The sequence below is a fragment of the Oxyura jamaicensis genome, chromosome 3, assembly GCF_011077185.1.
Source record: "Oxyura jamaicensis isolate SHBP4307 breed ruddy duck chromosome 3, BPBGC_Ojam_1.0, whole genome shotgun sequence".
Lineage (NCBI taxonomy): Eukaryota > Metazoa > Chordata > Aves > Anseriformes > Anatidae > Oxyura > Oxyura jamaicensis.
Genome location: NC_048895.1, coordinates 117,386,681 through 117,404,287, shown reverse-complemented (window position 1 = coordinate 117,404,287; position 17,607 = coordinate 117,386,681). Strand labels below are relative to the sequence as shown.

At 54.0% G+C, this 17,607-nt stretch overlaps 1 protein-coding gene across 3 annotated transcripts; it reads left to right on the top strand.

Moving 5' to 3' along the window:
- Positions 1–608: 608 nt before the first annotated feature.
- LOC118164857 (nuclear GTPase SLIP-GC-like) lies at positions 609–15,603 on the top strand. Of its 3 annotated transcripts, none has more exons than XM_035322638.1 (20): positions 609–667; positions 1,221–1,288; positions 1,622–1,765; positions 3,375–3,455; positions 4,055–4,169; positions 4,838–5,060; positions 5,375–5,581; positions 5,892–6,110; positions 6,627–6,802; positions 6,976–6,994; positions 7,246–7,326; positions 7,680–7,785; positions 8,400–8,533; positions 8,995–9,159; positions 10,404–10,561; positions 12,218–12,350; positions 12,759–12,867; positions 13,878–14,014; positions 14,875–14,965; positions 15,457–15,603. In XM_035322638.1, exons 2-20 carry the CDS (start codon positions 1,264–1,266, stop codon positions 15,522–15,524), a joined length of 2,391 nt encoding a protein of 796 aa, XP_035178529.1. In that variant the 5' UTR covers positions 609–667; positions 1,221–1,263; the 3' UTR covers positions 15,525–15,603. The 3 variants fall into 3 exon arrangements, 2 of the variants coding, with proteins under 2 accessions (XP_035178529.1, XP_035178530.1); XM_035322639.1 differs by lacking the exon at positions 609–667 and adding an exon at positions 674–1,025; XR_004749704.1 differs by lacking the exons at positions 13,878–14,014; positions 14,875–14,965; positions 15,457–15,603 and having other exon boundaries at positions 614–667; positions 12,218–12,440.
- The last annotated feature ends 2,004 nt before the right edge of the window (positions 15,604–17,607 follow it).

The following is a 17,607-nucleotide window of genomic DNA, read 5'->3' as shown; positions in this document are numbered from 1 at the left end:
GGGTGCAAGGCAGGGGACAAGGGACACCAGCGATGTCTCATGCTCTCGCTGGGCGATGGCAACGCGTTTATGGGTGGATGAGCTTTGGCTTTCGGTGCCATCGGCAGGCACAGGGTGGTCCCTGGCCTCTGGGTTGTGGTTGTTTCAGCTCCCCTCGACCCTGGGCAGGCGCCGTGGCCAAGAACTGGCCACAAAACTGTGAATTTTGTGCTTATTTTGCTGCTCAAGCAGGCAGTGTGCCAACGAGGCAGCGGCTGAGCTGCTGCAGGGGGAGGTTCAGAGGGCACACGGGTGTCACTGCTGGTCCCCACGAGCACCAGGGGACACGTCTCCATGTCCCTTTCTTGGGGAGAAAAGGCACCGGTGGCTCCTGCACCTGCTTCTGGTGCTTTGCCCTGAGGCTTCCCGATTGCTGGAGTTCCACCAGCCTCGGAGCCAGGTGGGCGCCAGCCCCACGTCCCACGGTGTGGCTCCCCGACGGGTGACCCTGAGCAAAGCCCTCGGCAGCGTGGCCAGCATTTATAGACTGTGAGAGCGTGAGGAGGAAGCAGCTGAGGACTTAAATGACTCCAGTGACGGGGCTGGCCCCTGCCCTGCAGGAGGAGTTTGGAGCTGCCCTGGGTTTCGAAACCCGAGTTTCGTTTCTGCTGCTGGAGGGGTGTTTCCGGTAAGCCTTCGACTCAAATGAAGATTTTATAATCTTATATATATTTAATCTGCTTTCGTGATAGACTTCTTTGGATGTCTAAATAATGTATTCTCTGCTAACGACCCGATTAATTAATATCACCCTATACCTACTGACAGAAATCCGGGGAAGGGTTTCTTCTGGGAAAAATATTCCAGTCTCTCAGCACCTCTGTTACAAATTGGTGGACTTTGTTTTCTTGCAGTAGCTCTAACCTGACTCAACCTACAAACCTCTGCGTTCTTGGAAAAGCAAATTAGCAGAATCACAACCTCAGCATTCGCACGTTTGCCCAAGATTGTGCTGTGTGGGCGGCTCTCGTTTCGAGGCACAAAAGGTGGGTGCTGCTTTCTGTTTTCTCTGCAGATTGTTTGATGATTTACTCTGCATGATCATTTCCTCGGAGTACACGGCTGTTCTACGTGACGTGTTCTCAGGTGAAAAAAAAATGCTAATAAAAATTCCCCCCCAAAAAATAAATATGTGGTATAAAAGAGCAAGGATAATCCTAGAAACTATTTTTCTCCTGCAGCCCAGGTTTGCAGCGATAGCTCCTTGTTTTCTCCAGGGTTGCCATGGCCAGCAGCACACGTGGGGCAGGTACGTAGACACGGGGTGCCGGGTAGCATCTGCTCAAAATAATTTCTACCTCTGCTCTCGAGGCTGTCTGTCTTATCAACCTCGGTGTCCCTGGCGAGTTTCTGTCTCCTGCCACCCTCACTTTCATCGTGTGCCCACCCAGAGCGTGGGGCTGAGCCTGCTCCCGAGGACGCCTTAAGGCTAAGCCGTGGTGTCCTGCGAAGAAGCCAGAAGCATAAAAAAGCATCAAAAGCATAAAAATCTCCCAAAGTCCTGCTCTGGACCTTCGGGAGGCAGCGGTGGTGTTGTCTCAAGGCGATGCAGGTGGTGACTGTGCTCCCCTCTCTCCCTCAGGAGGATCTCACGGTGCTTCTGTCCCTCTTCTTGGGGCCACCACCTGCGCGCCTCCGTCCCACGACAGCACCCTGCTGCCTGCCCGAGTTGTCCCAGCTCAGTATTTCTCCATCCCGATGGCAGAAGGAGGACCCGCAGCACACGGTGAGCTCGGTGTCACCCCGAACAGCACCAGGACAGAGTCCTGGGTGCTGCAGTGCTGCACCCTCCGAGGTGCACCCGATGGAGAAGGGGCCTGAGACTCGCTCAGCATCTCCTCTGAGATGGGACCTCCCAGGGGTCTGGAGGGGCTGGGGGAGAACTGGGGAGGGATGGTTTGTCAGGGGGTAGGGACAGGACAAGGGGGGTGACTTTAAGCTCAAAGAGGGCAGGTTTAGGTTATGTATTAGGAAGAAATCCCTCCCTGGTGCAGGCTGCCCCGAGGAGCTGTGGGTGCCCCATCCCTGGGGGTGCCCAAGGCCAGGCTGGATGGGGCTGGGGGCAGCCTGGGCTGGGGGCAGGGGTCGTGCCCATGGCAGGGGTTGGAATTAGATGGGCTTTGAGGTCCCTTCCAACCCAAACCACTCCAGGATTCTCTGATTCAAGTTCCACCCCACTCTTTTTTTCCTTTTCTTTTTGGATTGTCCAAAAATGTGATTCAATCTGAGTTTGATTCCCCCTCAAGGAGAATTTCTGGTGCGGGTTGTGATGGCATCTTCTGTGGGTGATGTAAAAGGGGGGATTTAATGCAAGATGGGTATGCACCTGGGGCGTAATAACCCCAAGCAGAGCTACAGGCTGGGAGATGAGTGGTTGGAGAGCTGCCAGGCGGAGAAGGACCTGGGAGTGATAGTGGACAGTCGGCTGAATATGAGCCAGCAGTGTGCTCAGGTGGCCAAGAAGGCCAACGGCATCCTGGCTTGTATCAGAAATAGTGTGACCAGCAGGGCTAGGGAGGTGATCGTCCCCCTGTACTCGGCTCTGGTGAGGCCGCACCTCGAGTACTGTGTTCAGTTTTGGGCCCCTCGCTACAAGAAGGACATCGAGGTGCTCGAGCGGGTCCAAAGAAGGGCGACGAAGCTGGTGAGGGGCCTGGAGAACAAGTCCTACAAGGAGCGGCTGAAGGAGCTGGGCTTATTCAGCCTGGAGAAGAGGAGGCTCAGGGGCGACCTTATCGCTCTCTACAGATACCTTAAAGGAGGCTGTAGAGAGGTGGGGGTTGGCCTGTTCTCCCACGTGCCTGGTGACAGGACGAGGGGGAATGGGCTAAAGTTGCGCCAGGGGAGTTTTAGGTTAGATGTTAGGAAGAGCTTCTTTACTGAAAGGGTTGTGAGGCATTGGAACGGGCTGCCCAGGGAGGTGGTGGAGTCACCATCCCTGGAAGTCTTCAAAAGACGTTTAGATGTAGAGCTTAGGGATATGGTTTAGTGGGGACTGTTAGTGTTAGGTTAGAGGTTGGACTCGATGATCTTGAGGTCTCTTCCAACCTAGAAATTCTGTGATTCTGTGATTCTATGGGGCAAAAAAGGGAGGTTTTGTATGCCTCACGCAGCTTCCTGTGCAAACTGGGAGGCAGGTGACTCAGGGCAGGTGAGAGGAGGAGCCCTGCTCCCCCTCAGCTCATGAGCTGTTCATTTATCAGGAGCAGCTGATAGATGAGGGTGTTAAAGGGAGGCTCTCCCGGAGCTGTCAGGAATCATCCCCAGCTTACAACGCCCCCGGAGAGGGCGAGAAGGCGGGAGCAATAACCAGAAATCCCCTTCCCTCTGACAAGGTGGCGGCGATGACTCACTGGAGGAGATTCCCAGGAAAAAGAAAAAGTACAAGAGAGACCGGCATCCCGAGGACGGAGAGTGTGAGGAAAACCTCAGTCGTTCTCTCAGACAGGAGCTTCTGTGAGGCTATTTTATTTGTGATTAACGGCGGGCGTCCTGCAAGCAGGAGCGCGCAGTACAAGCTTATCCTAACCTTTTATCCCCTGTCACCCGACACCGGATTTCTCCCATTTCCTCCTTTTCGGAGCACCGCAGGTTCACAACCTACTCGACGCACTTCTGTACCATGCTTGTACATTTTTATTTGACCAGCCGTTAATTTCTCCTTTTCCTTTTATTTTCTCCTTCTTCTCTCGTGACCAGAGGGCCCGTGATTTTTGTTTTTTTCCTGATTTTGTGCCGCTCATCCTGTTTTTCTTTGCTGTCCCCCTTATTTTGGGACCGCGGGACCTTCCCCTTATCTCCTTCACACACTCCCCGCTGCTCTGCAGCACAATCCCTTTAGAATATGCGAGGTTAGTGGAATTTCCCACTGCAAAAAAAAAAAACACAACACCTCCTATTGCAAAAACACAGCTTTGTTTCTAACAGAGGCTCTGAAGTCCTGTGGGTGCGGGGCTCGGGATGTCTCCCCAGGGAGCTCTGCCGGGGCCGTTCTGACTTCTGACCCTCCCTGCAGGTAAAAAGCTGCAAAACGAACTAAAGGCCGCCCTGGAGGAGTCCTCCAGGAAGCTGTTGCAATCCCTCCCTGAACACAGGCTGCCCGAGACAAGGAACGGGATCCAGTACCTCAAGTGAGTTGCCGGGCGTTTGTTCCCCAGGGGGCATCTCCTGGTTCTTGCCTGGGAAGGGCTGGCCTGGAGCTGCTGGCGCACAGAAGGGCTCTGAAGCCAGCGGAAATATCTGGCACAGCAGATGGTTCGGATATTTCAGAACATCTGGGAACCTTGCTGGCTGTGGCATATCTTCATTTCAGAGGTTTATTCCCTCGGCTGGTGAATGCAGCGGGCGTCGTGCTCCTGGGCAGCCCAGGAGGACCCTACAGCCGCGTCCTGGGGTGTCCAGGTTCAGTGGCACTCTGCTCCCCGGCCCCAAAGGGACACTTTGTGCGTGTGCAGGCTGTTCTGGCTTTGCAGAGCTCTCTGGAAATCCTCCCCAGGGGCGGTGAGCCCCGTCGGTGATGGGATGAACTCATAAAACCCCATCATATAAATCCCATCATATAAAGCCCATCAGAAGGTGCAAAGCCAGATGGTGCCACAAGGAGCCTGGAGCTGATGTGACGCCCGGCATGCCGCTGGGAACCTGTCCCTGAATGGGACACGGGGCTTATCCTGGGTCTCACAAATCCCAGTTCAAATTCTGCAGGACAAGGGGTTTGTTTCACCCTTTTGAAAAGCACAAGCCCATGGGAGTTATTTAAATCGTCCTTTTTTTTTTTCCCCCCTCTCCCTGCCCTCAGGAACCGCCTCATGGGCTTGAAGCCAGACATTTTGCTGGACCCCATTCACATCGGCCTCTTCGGCAGCACCGGGGCAGGGAAAAGCACGTTGCTGAATGCCATCATAGACAAAAAATTCTTCTTGCCGGTGTCCGGGAGCGAAGCCTGCACGTCCTGCGTGGTACAGATCAACACAAGCCGTGGCAAACAGCACGAGGCCAAAATTCACCTCCTCACGGACGAGGCACGGACAATATCTCTATTTTTTGACATTTTGGGGGGAAAGGAGACCTAGCAGGCTTCTCCAGCCTTCTGGAAGAACGTGGTCAGGGGGGAAAGTGGCCAAAGTGTCCCCAGAGAAGTGATGGGCACCAGAACCAGTTCCCCCTGGGCTGGGTGTGCGAGGAGGGAGGAAGCAATGGAATTTATTTCTTGCTGCCTTGTCCCCCCGCTGTCCCCGTGTGCTGGTTGTCCCCTGGTGGTCTTGTCAGGCCCTGGCCCTCCCTTCTTGGCCAGGCACCCAAGCCATGACCTCTTCTGTGCATCTGATCCCAACAGGAGTGGAAGGATGAGCTGAAGGGTCTGGTGGAGCTTATGGACCTGGACGAAGACAGCGAGGATGACCACGAGAGAAGCGAGGCTGCTTTGAAGATCTCTGCTATCTACGGGAAGGAAGCTGAGACTAAGAGTTACGAAGAGCTGTGCAGGATGAAACCCGTCGTCTCTATTCCCCTGTCAAGATGTATCCTCCTGAAGGAAACAACAGTGAGTAGCCCCTGCATTTCACAGCATCCCAGAATCACGGAGGGGCTCTCCTGGGGCCTCCTGCTGCCCGCCCACGGTGGAAGGTGACAGCTCTTCCCCGTTTTTGTTTGGTGGATTCACCGTGACGGGGAGAGCGTGGTCTTCTTGGGTTGTTCCACCACTGGTGACCTTGGGACCCCTCTTCGTGTCCACGCCTCGGGCACGGGGCTTTGGGTGTCCCCACCAGCCACAGCAAATCGTCACATTCCCTGGTGTCTCTGAGGTTCTTTGCTAAGGAGGTGTACTGCTTCTTTCCCTTGCTGTGTCCCAGGCCAAAGACCTTTCAGACAAAATGGGTCCGTATATCCGGAATCAGAGCAGTCCAAAACCAGGAACAAGCAAAGAAGAAGACATAATGCAGCTCTGGCCGCTGATCAAAAACGTGGAAGTGACTGTCCCGAATTCACAAATGATTCCAGAAGGCGTCATCTTCGTGGATATCCCAGGGACAGGCGATTTCAACACCAAAAGGGACGAGATGTGGAAAGAGGTGACCGGAGAGCTGTGGCATGGGGCGGGAGGGAGAGAGCTGGGAGCCCCCGTGGGGCTGTGAGGAGCAGGGAAGCCTCCCAGCAGAAGGACCAGAGCAGCATTTCAGTGTCGCACACCTGAGCTAATGCATTTTCCAGTTCAGAAATGGTGCGGTTCCCTGCTTGGAGATGGCACCAAAGGCCAGCAGTGTTTGTCTTCTGGTAGCGCGCTACAAGAAGAGGTCCTGCAGGTGCCGATCCCATCTTTAGCTTCCTTCCCTCCTGGTACTGTGCTGTCACCAGACACCCTACTCGGGCAGGCACTGGTGTCCACCCCAAACCAGTCAGGTGCAGTCGGTTGTAGGAATTCATGACGGGAGCATGAGGTCTCTGGTGGGAAGCACAAAGTTTGCACATCCCAGCTCTTCAGCCAGGGTTAATGAGAACTAAAGGTGCTCAGCGTCTCTTGTATTTACTCTCTGCTGATGTTTTGTATCCTTTATCGATGACCCTTCTTCCCCTCCTACCCCTTCTAGAACATCAACAAATGCTCTATCATTTGGGTGGTCAACTCCTTTGAACGTATTCTGGGAGGAAAAACCCATCAGATGCTGCTGAACGAAGGCATGAAGGCTTTCCAGAGCGGGATGTGCAGGGACATTTCCTTGGTGGTCACAAAGTCTGACGAGCTGGATCCAGAGGAGTACAGAAAGTAATGGAACAAGCTGAGGTCCAGGGGCTGCCGGAGCCCGAGCTCCGTGCAGGGGTGCTGGGTGGGCGCTGTTGGCGGTGTCGCTGCGTGGTCCTCCTTCCCTTCTCCTTACAGGAGCTGCTGAAATCATTCAAATGGGTAATTTCTGCTTTTTTTTTTTTTTATATTTTCAGGGAAACAAATAGAGACCATGTGAGTATAGCCTTAAGCTTCTTCATCCCTTTCGGGTCATTTAAGAAAATGGGAGAAGTTTCCATGTGATTCAGTGTGACTTGAGCAGAACTGATGGACTTGACGCAGAAACCAGAAACCCTGTGCAGTTCTTTGTCTTGCATTAGGGAGAAACTGTCCTGGACAGTCCCTTTGGCCTTAAAAAATCGGGGATCTATTTAACACTGCCAGAAAAATGTCAGTAATAATTCCTATTCTTTCCCCCAATGTAGATAAATAAACATGATGCCATCCTAGAAAGGAACGAAACTGTGAAGCAAGAGAAGAGCCAAATGATGAAGAAAACCCTCATGGTAAAGTAGCTTGGAGGACCTGGACAGAATGTGCCGGTGCCATGAATCTGTTCCTTTTTGAGTCTGGTGCATGTCTGTAGTACAATATTCTTCTCGTGGTTATTATTAATAGGCATTGGCCTTGAAGTCTGGTCACCACCTAGCAGTTTCTGCTTGCTACAAACCCTTCCTTTGCTCTGTGTTTGGGTCCAATTGGTCTTCCTAATCACCTCCAGTTTAATTCTCCACTGCATATGCAAGAAGTGCAGGACTTTGGTGATGGGGACGCCCCCTGATTCAGCATTTGCCTCTTGAAGAAGAGCCCAGATCAAATTATGCTGCAGAAACAAACTGTGTGTGTGTGTGTGTTTCAGAAAAAGCTTCCAAGTGACTCTGAGGTTGTGTGCAAGCCTGACCTCGTGTACACGGTCAGTGCCCGGGAGTACTGGCAGGGGAAGACGCTCAGCAAGGAAGAAACAGGTGACGGTTCTCTGCATGCAGGGAGCGTGCAGGGGTTTGGAGAGGTCCTGGGTTCGGAGAGGTCCTTGGGCATTTCCCTTCATCCGCCTTCCCCCCCTTCAAAATTACTGATACCACGTAGTTCAGAGTCAGGAGAGGATCCCCTCATCCCAGCCTGGCATCACCTCACCCCATGCACCCCCTTCATGGCAGGCAGAATATTGAGATTTTTGGCCGGTTTCTGAATCATTCAGCACGTCCCGTGCTGATTGTGTAGTGTTGTTAGGTTTGCGTGTATTGTATAGTGTTTTGGGTGTATTGTATAGTGTTCTTAGGTTTGCCATGCTCTTTTTCTCCTTCCCCCTCCTGTCCCCAAGGTGCCTGCATGGCTCTGTGGCACCAACCCAAGTCCTGGGGGCCCTGTGTGTGCCCCTACATCCCCACCCCATGCCTGGACGGACCAGTGCTGACCCAGACCAGGCAACTGGTGCTGTAGAAATGAGCCCTGAGAGCCCTCCCAGGATGTCAGGGTCTCTTGGGAGCCTCCTCAGAGGTCACTACCAGCCTGGAGCTGGTGTCCTGGGTGTCCTGCAGGAGGTCTGCCCCCTGCTAACCCGGCCTCTCATCCCTTGCAGAGGTCCCAAAGCTCAGGGAGCACATCCGCAGGTTTTACACCGAGCAGAAGAGGAACAAGCTGCTGAACTACACGACAGAGGCTATGGTCATTTTCTCACTAATTACGACTCTCCCGTCCAAAACACATGCTCAGGTTTGTCCAGCGCAGCTCTCGGGAGCATCGCTGTTTATTCTTTGCAGGGCGGGCAGCCAGGCCTCCCGACAGGCTCTTCTCCTTCGAGCAGGCATTTTACATCACACATTTCCAGCACGACACGTACGCAACCTGCGGGCAAAACATCTCGCAGGGGGCTGACAAATGCATCGAGGCACCGCAGCCCGAAATAGCCACAGTTTGAGCTCATCTCCTGCAGCCTCCTCAGCAAGGAGAGCCCCGGGCTGTCCTCCTGTCCCCTGGGGCAGAGGGGACAGTTCTGGTGCAGGTCTGCCTGAGCGGTGACCCTGCACTGGGGAAAGCAGCCAGGGAACTGGGTGGCACTGGTGGCAGTGGTTGGGGCGGGTGGGGAAGCTGGCGGGGTTATTTATGGCCCTGTTGCTTCCAGCACAAGGTTTTCAGTGATTTATTTCCCTCCCTCTGTTGTCCATTGATTTCAGTCTCTGCTTGCGAAAAAAAATTACTTGAAGGATTTCATTACGCAGAAGATCGCTGACTTGGAGAATGACATCAAAAAATGCTTCATACCAATCGAACAGCCACTCAGAGAAGGTGTAGACGAAGCAAAGAAATCATATAAGAAAACTATCTCCAATTTCCTCAAGGTAAAGCAGTGTTTCTGCAATCCCAGAACTATTTGGTTTGGGAAGAAGCCCCGGAGGTCTGCCTGCGCCCGAGGGCTGGCGGTCACTTGAACTGCCACAGACCGTTCAAGTGAAGCTCAGGACAAAGAGACGTGCTGGGCTGGGAGGCATCAGTGCCCTAAAACCAGCAGCAGGTCCCCCACAGCCCTTCTTGGCTGTTGCCCAAGGCTCGAACCACTGTCATTCAGCAGCGAAATGCCTCCTGGTGCTTAAAGTCTTCTCCTGCACATGCTTTCTTGTGCTGGACTCCTCCACCAAGTGGCATTTCTTTGCTTGTCTCTGCAGGAAGGTTTTAGCTGGGTGGCAGCGGGCCCTGGCAGGGGCTGTGCTTAGCCCTGGGGGCTAGCAGCGTCCTGGGGACTGCAGATTTGCAGGGCACAGTTTGCTTTTTCCTTTCTGTTGCCTCAAACAGCACCGCTTCGAAGCACTTCACATGCTGGTCCTTGGGGGTGCAAGGACCAGGGACATGAGCCCTGCTGCAGCATTGCTCTGGGGTGGCATAGCCAAAGGCTGGCCTCAGGCAAGGGGAAGCCCAAATCTGCAGCTTGGCAGCGCGGGCAGCGACCTGGAAGTTGTGGAAATGCCCTTCCTGATGAAAACCCAATTCAGACACGAGATAAAACATTGCAAAAGTCTCTGGGGTGGGGACTCGGCCAGCTGCCTCCCAGCCAAGCAAAACCACCTGAATCCCCTCCTCTGCCCCACGTTGGTAGGAAGGAGCTGCCTGGAAAGGAGGGCTCGGCAGTCGCTGCTGGGCTGGTGAGCCTCCTCGGGGCCGGTGGGGAAGATGGCGTGGGTCTAACCAGACATAAGAGGGGTGCTGGAAACCCCTATCCTGCTCCTTCCACGGCTCCGTGGCTGCATGCGGCCTTCAGTCCTGGGGGGGTGGATAGTTAGTTGTCCTGCTTTTGGTGAAAGACGAGGGCAAATGTTTGGGTGAGATCTGTCGAGAGGCACAGCTTCAGACACCTTCGCTTGGTGGCTGTGGCCCCGGGGGAGCCCGCCGAGGCAGCATGCCGAGCTGGGGCCTGCTTCCACCGCCAGGCCGGCTGCGAAAACATCGAGGTTCCTTTGGTCCTCTGCAGCCCCAGCCTCGAAAATTTAAGTGGAAATCCCCTAATCCCCCCTTCCCCTGCAAGTTCTGTCAGCTGGGCACGTGGCTTGGAGCTGTCCGTGCCTCACGGCTTGCCCTTCCCGTCCCGCAGCGCAACCACGGGCACCAGGGCTACCACCGCACCCTGAAGGCCGTGTGCCTCAAGAAGGGGGTGTACGCCTCGCGGACCTTCTTCAGGATAGACATCAACGACGCCCTGGCGCAGCCCATCTACAGGAAGATCGACCTGAGTTTCGGGGAGGTGTTCAGGTGAGGTGCCAGGACCTTTTAACCTCCCCAGGCAGCCTGCTCCCAAAGCCTTGCACTGCGAAACCTCTCCAAATGTCTAACCCCGATGCTCTGCGACACAAGTTGAAACCTGTTTTTTTTTTTTTAATTACCCCTCAGGGTTACAGAAAAAGGCTGTTGCTTTCAGCTTTTCGTTGTCCTTTTCTCACCTAGAACTAATCCCTTTTCAGCCCTCCCAGGCAGTTTGCTCCCAGGACATTCCCTTGCCCGACCCCAGCCCATCTGGCCATGCTGTCCCGAAGCACGGTGCCCTTCAGACACTGCTGCTGGATCCATCCCTTCCCGGGCACCACCTGGCGCGTGGCTCCGCTCTCTGCTTCCCCTTGTTTTGTAGAAAAGTGGATTTATTGTGAGCAGCCAGATCCAGCCAGCCCAGCCTGGTGTTTGCTGCCGAATTACCTGTATTTACACAAGGGCAGGAGGACAATGTGGCTGTGCATCGAGCAGCTGGGAGGCAGTTTAATAGGAAGGCAGGGCAGGCTGTGGTGTCTGGACAAGTGCACTGAGCTGCTCCTCCCTTGATCAGCATCATTTTGTTATCCCTTTCTCCCCATTTTTGTCCTTGCTTGTTCCTCTCCATCTCTCTCGATCCCTCCCTTTCTCTGCCTCAGTTGCCTAACAAATTAATTACTCACCCCTAATTACATTTTTCCCCGGAGGTCCCAGTTTTGCTACACGTGTATCCAAAATTGATATTTCTGATATCTTCTCCTGTGATGCCTTGTCCTCGTACGGTGTTGCAGATGTGGGTACCTGGCCACAGCCACCTTGCAGGACTTGCTCCATAATGGGTCCCTCAGCCTCCCTTTTGGTCCCCAGAGGAGTTTGTCCACCCCCCTCAGCCACACAGGGAAATTCATGTGCTCCCTGAGCTTCTACCCCCTCCATGTATCGTGTCGAGCAGATCCTCCTGCCATGCCCAGCAGCTCAGGCAGCAAACCCTCGCACCACAGCGTGCTCTCACACCCGCAGCAGCAGGCAGCCGAGCTGTGAAGCACAGAGCTGGGTGCTTGCAGAGCAGACAAGAACAGGAAAGACCAAACCGGGTCAGAAAACAGAGCCATCAGAAGGTGAAAAAACAGCAAACAGAGCTGAAACAAAGACAGGTTTACACTCGGTTGCTTGCTTAATGTGACAACATTGTGCCTCCTGTGGCTGCTGATTGTCCCGTGCTCAGTGGACTTAAGGAGCAGGGACGTGCCACAGCACCCCAAAACCTCGGCCTGTCTCATGCTGCTGCTGACTTTGGATACCTTGAAGTGGGACAAGAACATCACCCCAGGCACTGTGTCCTGGAGGGGAGCAGCTCAGGCTGGACCAGTAGAGCTTCCTCCAGCCAAGGTGGATGAGGGTAGCATTTATACCATCAGATTTATGAAGGGACAACCCGTTGTGTGCGGCGTTTGCTGCTCCTTTGCAAAGAAAAAACAACCACAGCCTCAGTCTGGACTAGCTAAAGGCAAAGGCAGTTTCCTGCTCCTGGGAGCATGGAAACTGTGCTTCTGTGTTTGCTTTGTCCCTCCCTGTGGGTCTGTGGCTTCAGATGGACGTCCTGCCCTGCTGGGTGGGGAGGATACGTCTGTCTTTGTCCTTCCTGATGAATTTATCGCCCCACAGGCTCCAGATGAGCACCCGCTCCACGCTGAAAATCTGCCTTGACACTTTCAAAAACGCCGTGCAGCAGAAACTGCAGGAATCGGGGATAAAACTGGAGGCTGACAACGACCAGCTCAATTTCCTCAAGCAGGAGGTACGCTCACCTTGAAGGGGGCTGTGCGAGCAAGAATGAGCAATGGGAGAAGGAAAGGGGGAAAGCATGGCCTTTGTGGGGCCTGGGGAGGTGATTAGCTCTGTCTCAAGCATCAGGAGAGGTGAGAAAGAGACAAATGAGCAGTTCCACGTCGCCTCTAGTGAGCGTAATCTTCAGGAGGCTGAAGGCTTTCTTGAGTGCTGGCATAAAACGTCCCAGTCAGCCACCTGTCCTGTTAATTCAGAGCACAGCAGAAAGGTGATGCCCACTGGCACCAACTGTCCCGGTCATCTGTTGAATGACACACTCAGATTTAGATCATCATTCTGAGATTTTTATTATTAAGTTGTTAGCTTAGCTTGTTTGTATGAAGCACTGGTGGGCAAACATTTGAACTTACTCCTGCAGACAGACTTCATCGTCGGCGAGGCTGAAAAATTAATCCTGCAGAGGAAAGCAGAAATCTACCAGTCCCTCGCAGCGTCCATCCAAAATGACCTGCTGCTCTGCTATGAAGGTAAGACCAGCCACCTCGTTTTTCATCTTTGTCCCTGGAGGCTTTGATTTTCACAGAATAACCCCAATTAGGGCTCGGAAGAAGGGCCCAGGCTTATAACCTCCCTGTAGAAAGGCTGGGAAGAAATCCACAGGGCAAAAGGATCATCTGATAGGTGGTCATCAACTCACAGGGATTTCTAAAGTCCAAAGTGGATCATGCTCAAATACAGAAAATTCCTTCCCTGATTTACTCTAATTCGCTATTTTTTTTTTTTTTTGTAAACTGTGGATATTTTCTAGCACTAACTCATTCTTATCTGGCTGCCTCTCAAGGAAGGAGAGAGAAGGATGCTAAAGCAAAAAGCTGCCGGATCTGGTTTTTCCTTCGTTTCCTATCAGTAGGTGGCACAGTCAGAAAGTGAAACAGTTCAAAACCCCAAATCCAGAAGTTTTTCCTGTTGGCTTTAGGAAGACACCTTAATTACTGGGTTAGTTAGTTGTGAAAATGCACTGCTGGGCCAAAGCAAGAAGGTGTCCTGGGGATGGGCCACCCCAACAGAGCTCTCCTCACAGCCAGATGCTCTTTTCCTGTTGCGGCGCTGGGGAACGTCCCTGTTTAATTAGTGCCTGCAAAATGTGCAGGAAAATGGGCTCGGACCAGGAGTCAAAAAGCCGGTGATGCAAATTGGTCCTGTCGTTGGCAGCGTCCTCCTTTCCGTGAGAACCAGGAGGTGGAAATGGTGCCTGAACGTTTCTTGCCCCAAAGAGCAGGGGTCTGGCAGCGGCACCTCCTGCAGCTCCGGGCTGATTTGTACGGGTGCTTCTGCATCCTAGGAGCATGAGGGCTTCTTTCTCTGGGAAGCCAGCTCGGTTAATTCGGCTCCCCAGCACAAGCAGAGGCAGCTTGGCCTCCTTTGATAGAAGATTCTGGCTGTGACCTTGTCCCTTTCCCAAACCGAAGTACTGCCCCTTGTCCCCACGTGTGTCCTCGCGCTGGATCCCGATGTGACAGTCACCTCTTTGCCACAGAGGCTGCCATGGTAAGAGGATCACAAGCCTTCCAGAGGATGCAAACCATCCTCAGCAATGGGGTGGAGAGAGAGGTGGAGAGAGGAATGTTTGAAAGAGCGGAGGAGAGCATGAGAGGGCACCTCCAGGTCATGCAGGTACGTTGGGCACCTCCTCGTTCCTTGGGGACCTCCCTAGAGCCATTGTCAGTGCTTTGTGGACGGGGGGCAAGGTTCCAAAAAGGATCTTGTGAACATGTGTGATAACGTGAAGGCGTTTCCCCGTGAGATGTCGGCTTCGGCAGGTTCTCAACGTACGCTGTAGGCCACTGCTGGCATGGCTTTTGCAGCAGCAGACCAGCCTCCAGAAGCGCACAGAGGCATGTTTAACGTCATTTATCCATTGCAGATCACCACTAGGGACCAAGTTTCGCTCAAGGCACTGATGTGTAGACCCTCCTCTACTGGAGGGTCTGCCTACAGACTTGTAACTGGTCTGCCAGTTATCATCCGTAACTGGTAACCGCATCGCTCCTCTCCCCTCGTTAACCACAGTTTGGGTTAAGGGGCTTAGAGGAGCTCAAAGCTGCTGCCTCTGTCCCCCGGAGCCCATCAGCCCTGGCAGGCTCTCTGCATCGGTGATGGCCCGGGTCTCATCCTGCTCTCTTCAGCTGCAGAGTCCTGTCCTACATCCCCCTTCACCGTTTGGGTGCGCTCAGGGCAGCGCATTTTGTTTTGCTGCAGAGGCTCTGCTCTGAAAAGCTGTGTGGCAATATTTAACCCCCGTAAAAATATCGAGCCCTATCCGAACAGCCACGCTCCGTTTCTGAGCTGTTGGCTCATGCTGCGAGCTGTGTCCTCCTTGTGCGCCAGCACCAGCAGCAACAAATAGCCTGGATGAAGGTGGGGGGTGGCTGCCCCCGTGCTTTCCCCATCCGAGGGTCACCACGTGCGCTGGGAGGGACAAGGGGCTTCAGCCCTGTCCCCCGCTCATGTGCTTGGCTGCCTGACGGTTGCAGAAGCAGATCACCAAGAAGCTGGAGGAGGACTTTTCCAGCGTTCTCAGCTTTGTCTTTTCCCCTTGGGACCAGCTGGACGGCAAGCTGCCAGGTATGGCCGCAAGCACGGGTTTGGGGCTGTTTGTGCAGGTCCTGCACTCCTTCCCTCCCCTTTTGGAGGTGACACAGGGTGGGTGACAGGGTGATGAGGGTGCCCAGTCCCAGCCACGAGGAACTTTCCTGGTGTTCCCTTGGGCATCAGAGGAAGACGCTGCAGGCCAGCAGGGTGCCCACATCCCAACCTAAGCCTCGGGACTTCCCAGCTGTGGCTTTGCCCCACAGCAGCTCGCATGCGAGTTGCCTTTCTCTTGCTGTGCTTCAATCCCCACATCCACAACCACCGGATAACGTTGGTACGGGCACGTCTTTGGTGACGGGGATAAATAAATACCACCTGGCGTGGGGGAATCTCTCCCGTTCCCTCTCGTCCCGTCCCCATGGGGGAATCTCTCCCGTTCCCCAGACCAGAAGAGGCAGGGGCAGGCTTCCCATGACCAAGCGGCAGATGTCCAGCCGGCTCTAACAGGCTCCTCTGTTTTGCAGACTTACAGAGTGAATTTTCCACCATCTCCAACATTCACAAGGCCCTGCAGTCAGCCAAAGTCGCTTAGAGAGCTGTGGGAATTGTCTCCGATGACGTGGTTTTATTATTCATGTTGGTGGCTTGTTCTCTTTCCTCTGGCTTCATGGGAAATCACCTCTGGTGATTTTTTTTTCCTCTTATGAAAGCATTTCTGAGATATTTTATATGCATTTTATGGTACTGCTTAAGTAAGAGTCCTGGGCAATGCCCAGTGCCCCCTCCCCTGCATGCCATGCCATGTTCCACACCTGAGGGGCTCCAGCTGTGACTCCTGGTGGTGGTGGCACCCCGGACCATGGAAGTGATGCTCTCCTGGGAGAAGCAGGACCACGGTGCCTGTGTCTGCGACGGGGTTCTTGAGGTTTCACTGGCTGCTGTGCCTCTGAGCACCTCCATTCACGTGGAGATACCTGCATGTGTTTCACTCCGTCACCCGGTGTGCCTACACACCAAATGAAGCCCGATTTTGCCAACGAGGCTTATATCCCTTTTGATATTTTGCTAATAAAATGAAAATGTTCAGAACAGACTCGTGTGTACTTAGTGTGTCCCTGTGAAAGCCCTGCTTGGATAAAACCAGCCCCAGAGAGCTGCCGGGGCAGCACTTCCCTCTGCAGAGCGACCTGATGCAAAGCAGAGGTTGTGGAATTGCACAAGATGTAGGCACTGAAGATGCTGCCCTCCCCGGGGATGGGGAGAGGATCGTGCTTTGCATCGCCTCTCCTGTGGAAACAGCTGAGGGTGCTGGGGCTGTTCAGCCTGGAGAAGAGAAGGGTCCAGGGAGACCTCGCTGCAGCCCTTCAGTACTGGGCAGGGACTTGTGGAAAAGATGGAGAGCAACTCTTTGCTCAATCAGATAACGACAGGGTGAGGGGAGCGGTTTTAAACTGCAAGAGGGGAGATTTAGATTGGATGTTAGGAGGAAATTCTTCCCTCAGAGGGTGGTGAGGCACTGGCACAGGTCTCCCAGAGAAGCTGTGGGTGCCCCATCCCTGGAGGTGTCCAAGGCCAGGCTGGATGGGGCTTTGGGCAACCTGATCTGGTGGGGGGCATCCTGCCCATGGCAGGGGGTTGGAGTTAGATGATCTCTGAGGTCCCTTCCAAGCCATTCTATGAGAAGCAGCAGGGAGAGCTGGACCCCTTCAGCTGGAGGCAGAGGTGGCCCTTGCACCACTTGGGGAGCTCAGAGGAAGGACAGAGCCCTCATCTCCTCCGAGGTCTCCAGTGAAAGACAAGGGCTGGCTCCAAACTCCAACCAGAAATAAAAGAAACCCTTCCCATGAGAGTCATAGAATCACAGGGTTGTAGAATGGTTTGGACTGGCAGGGACCTTGAAGCCCATCCAGTGCCACCCCCTGCCATGGGCAGGGACACCTCCCTCCAGCCCCGGCTGCCCCCAGCCCCATCCAACCTGGCCTTGGGCACTGCCAGGGGCACCCCCAGCTCCTGGGGGCAGAAGGAAGGATTTCCTCCTAATGCCTCACCTAAACCCGCATCTTTTAGCTTAAAGCCATCACTAATCATCGTATCAGACGATTTCCTTCCTTAGTCACTGCTAACCGTGACACATGCTGCATGTGCTACACATGACGCAGACGTGGGCAAAGACAGATGAGGACGAGAAGAAAGAGCTCCCTGAGTCACAGCAGCCCGTGAGCCATCAAACCACAGGCACCACTCGCAGGAAAGCTGAAAGGGAAGGTGCAGAAACTGCAGAGCTCTGCAGAGCCACGGGTGTGCAGGAGGAACAAAGCCAGGACAGGCAGAAAAGGGTAGAAAAGGGCCGGCTGCCTGTAAAACGGGGCTGGTGAGCACGCTGTGGGGACAGGACAAAGGGCAAAGACCACACGATGGAGCCCGGGAAGTTCTGCACCATCGTGTGAAAGAACTTGTACGCGGTGTTAGCAAAGCTTTTGGGGAGGGTTTGAGAGTGAGGACAGAGCTTTTATGGCGCAGGAGCCTGGGAAAAGCTCACAGGAGCTGGAGCCTTGAGGAAAAACAAAGTGGGGAGGACAGAAATGCAAAAGACGGGAAAAAATCTGTGCAAGAGCCTTTGTGGAAGGGAGCAGAGGGGGCTTTCTGCTTCTAGCTTTAAGGCCTGGAGAAGGCAG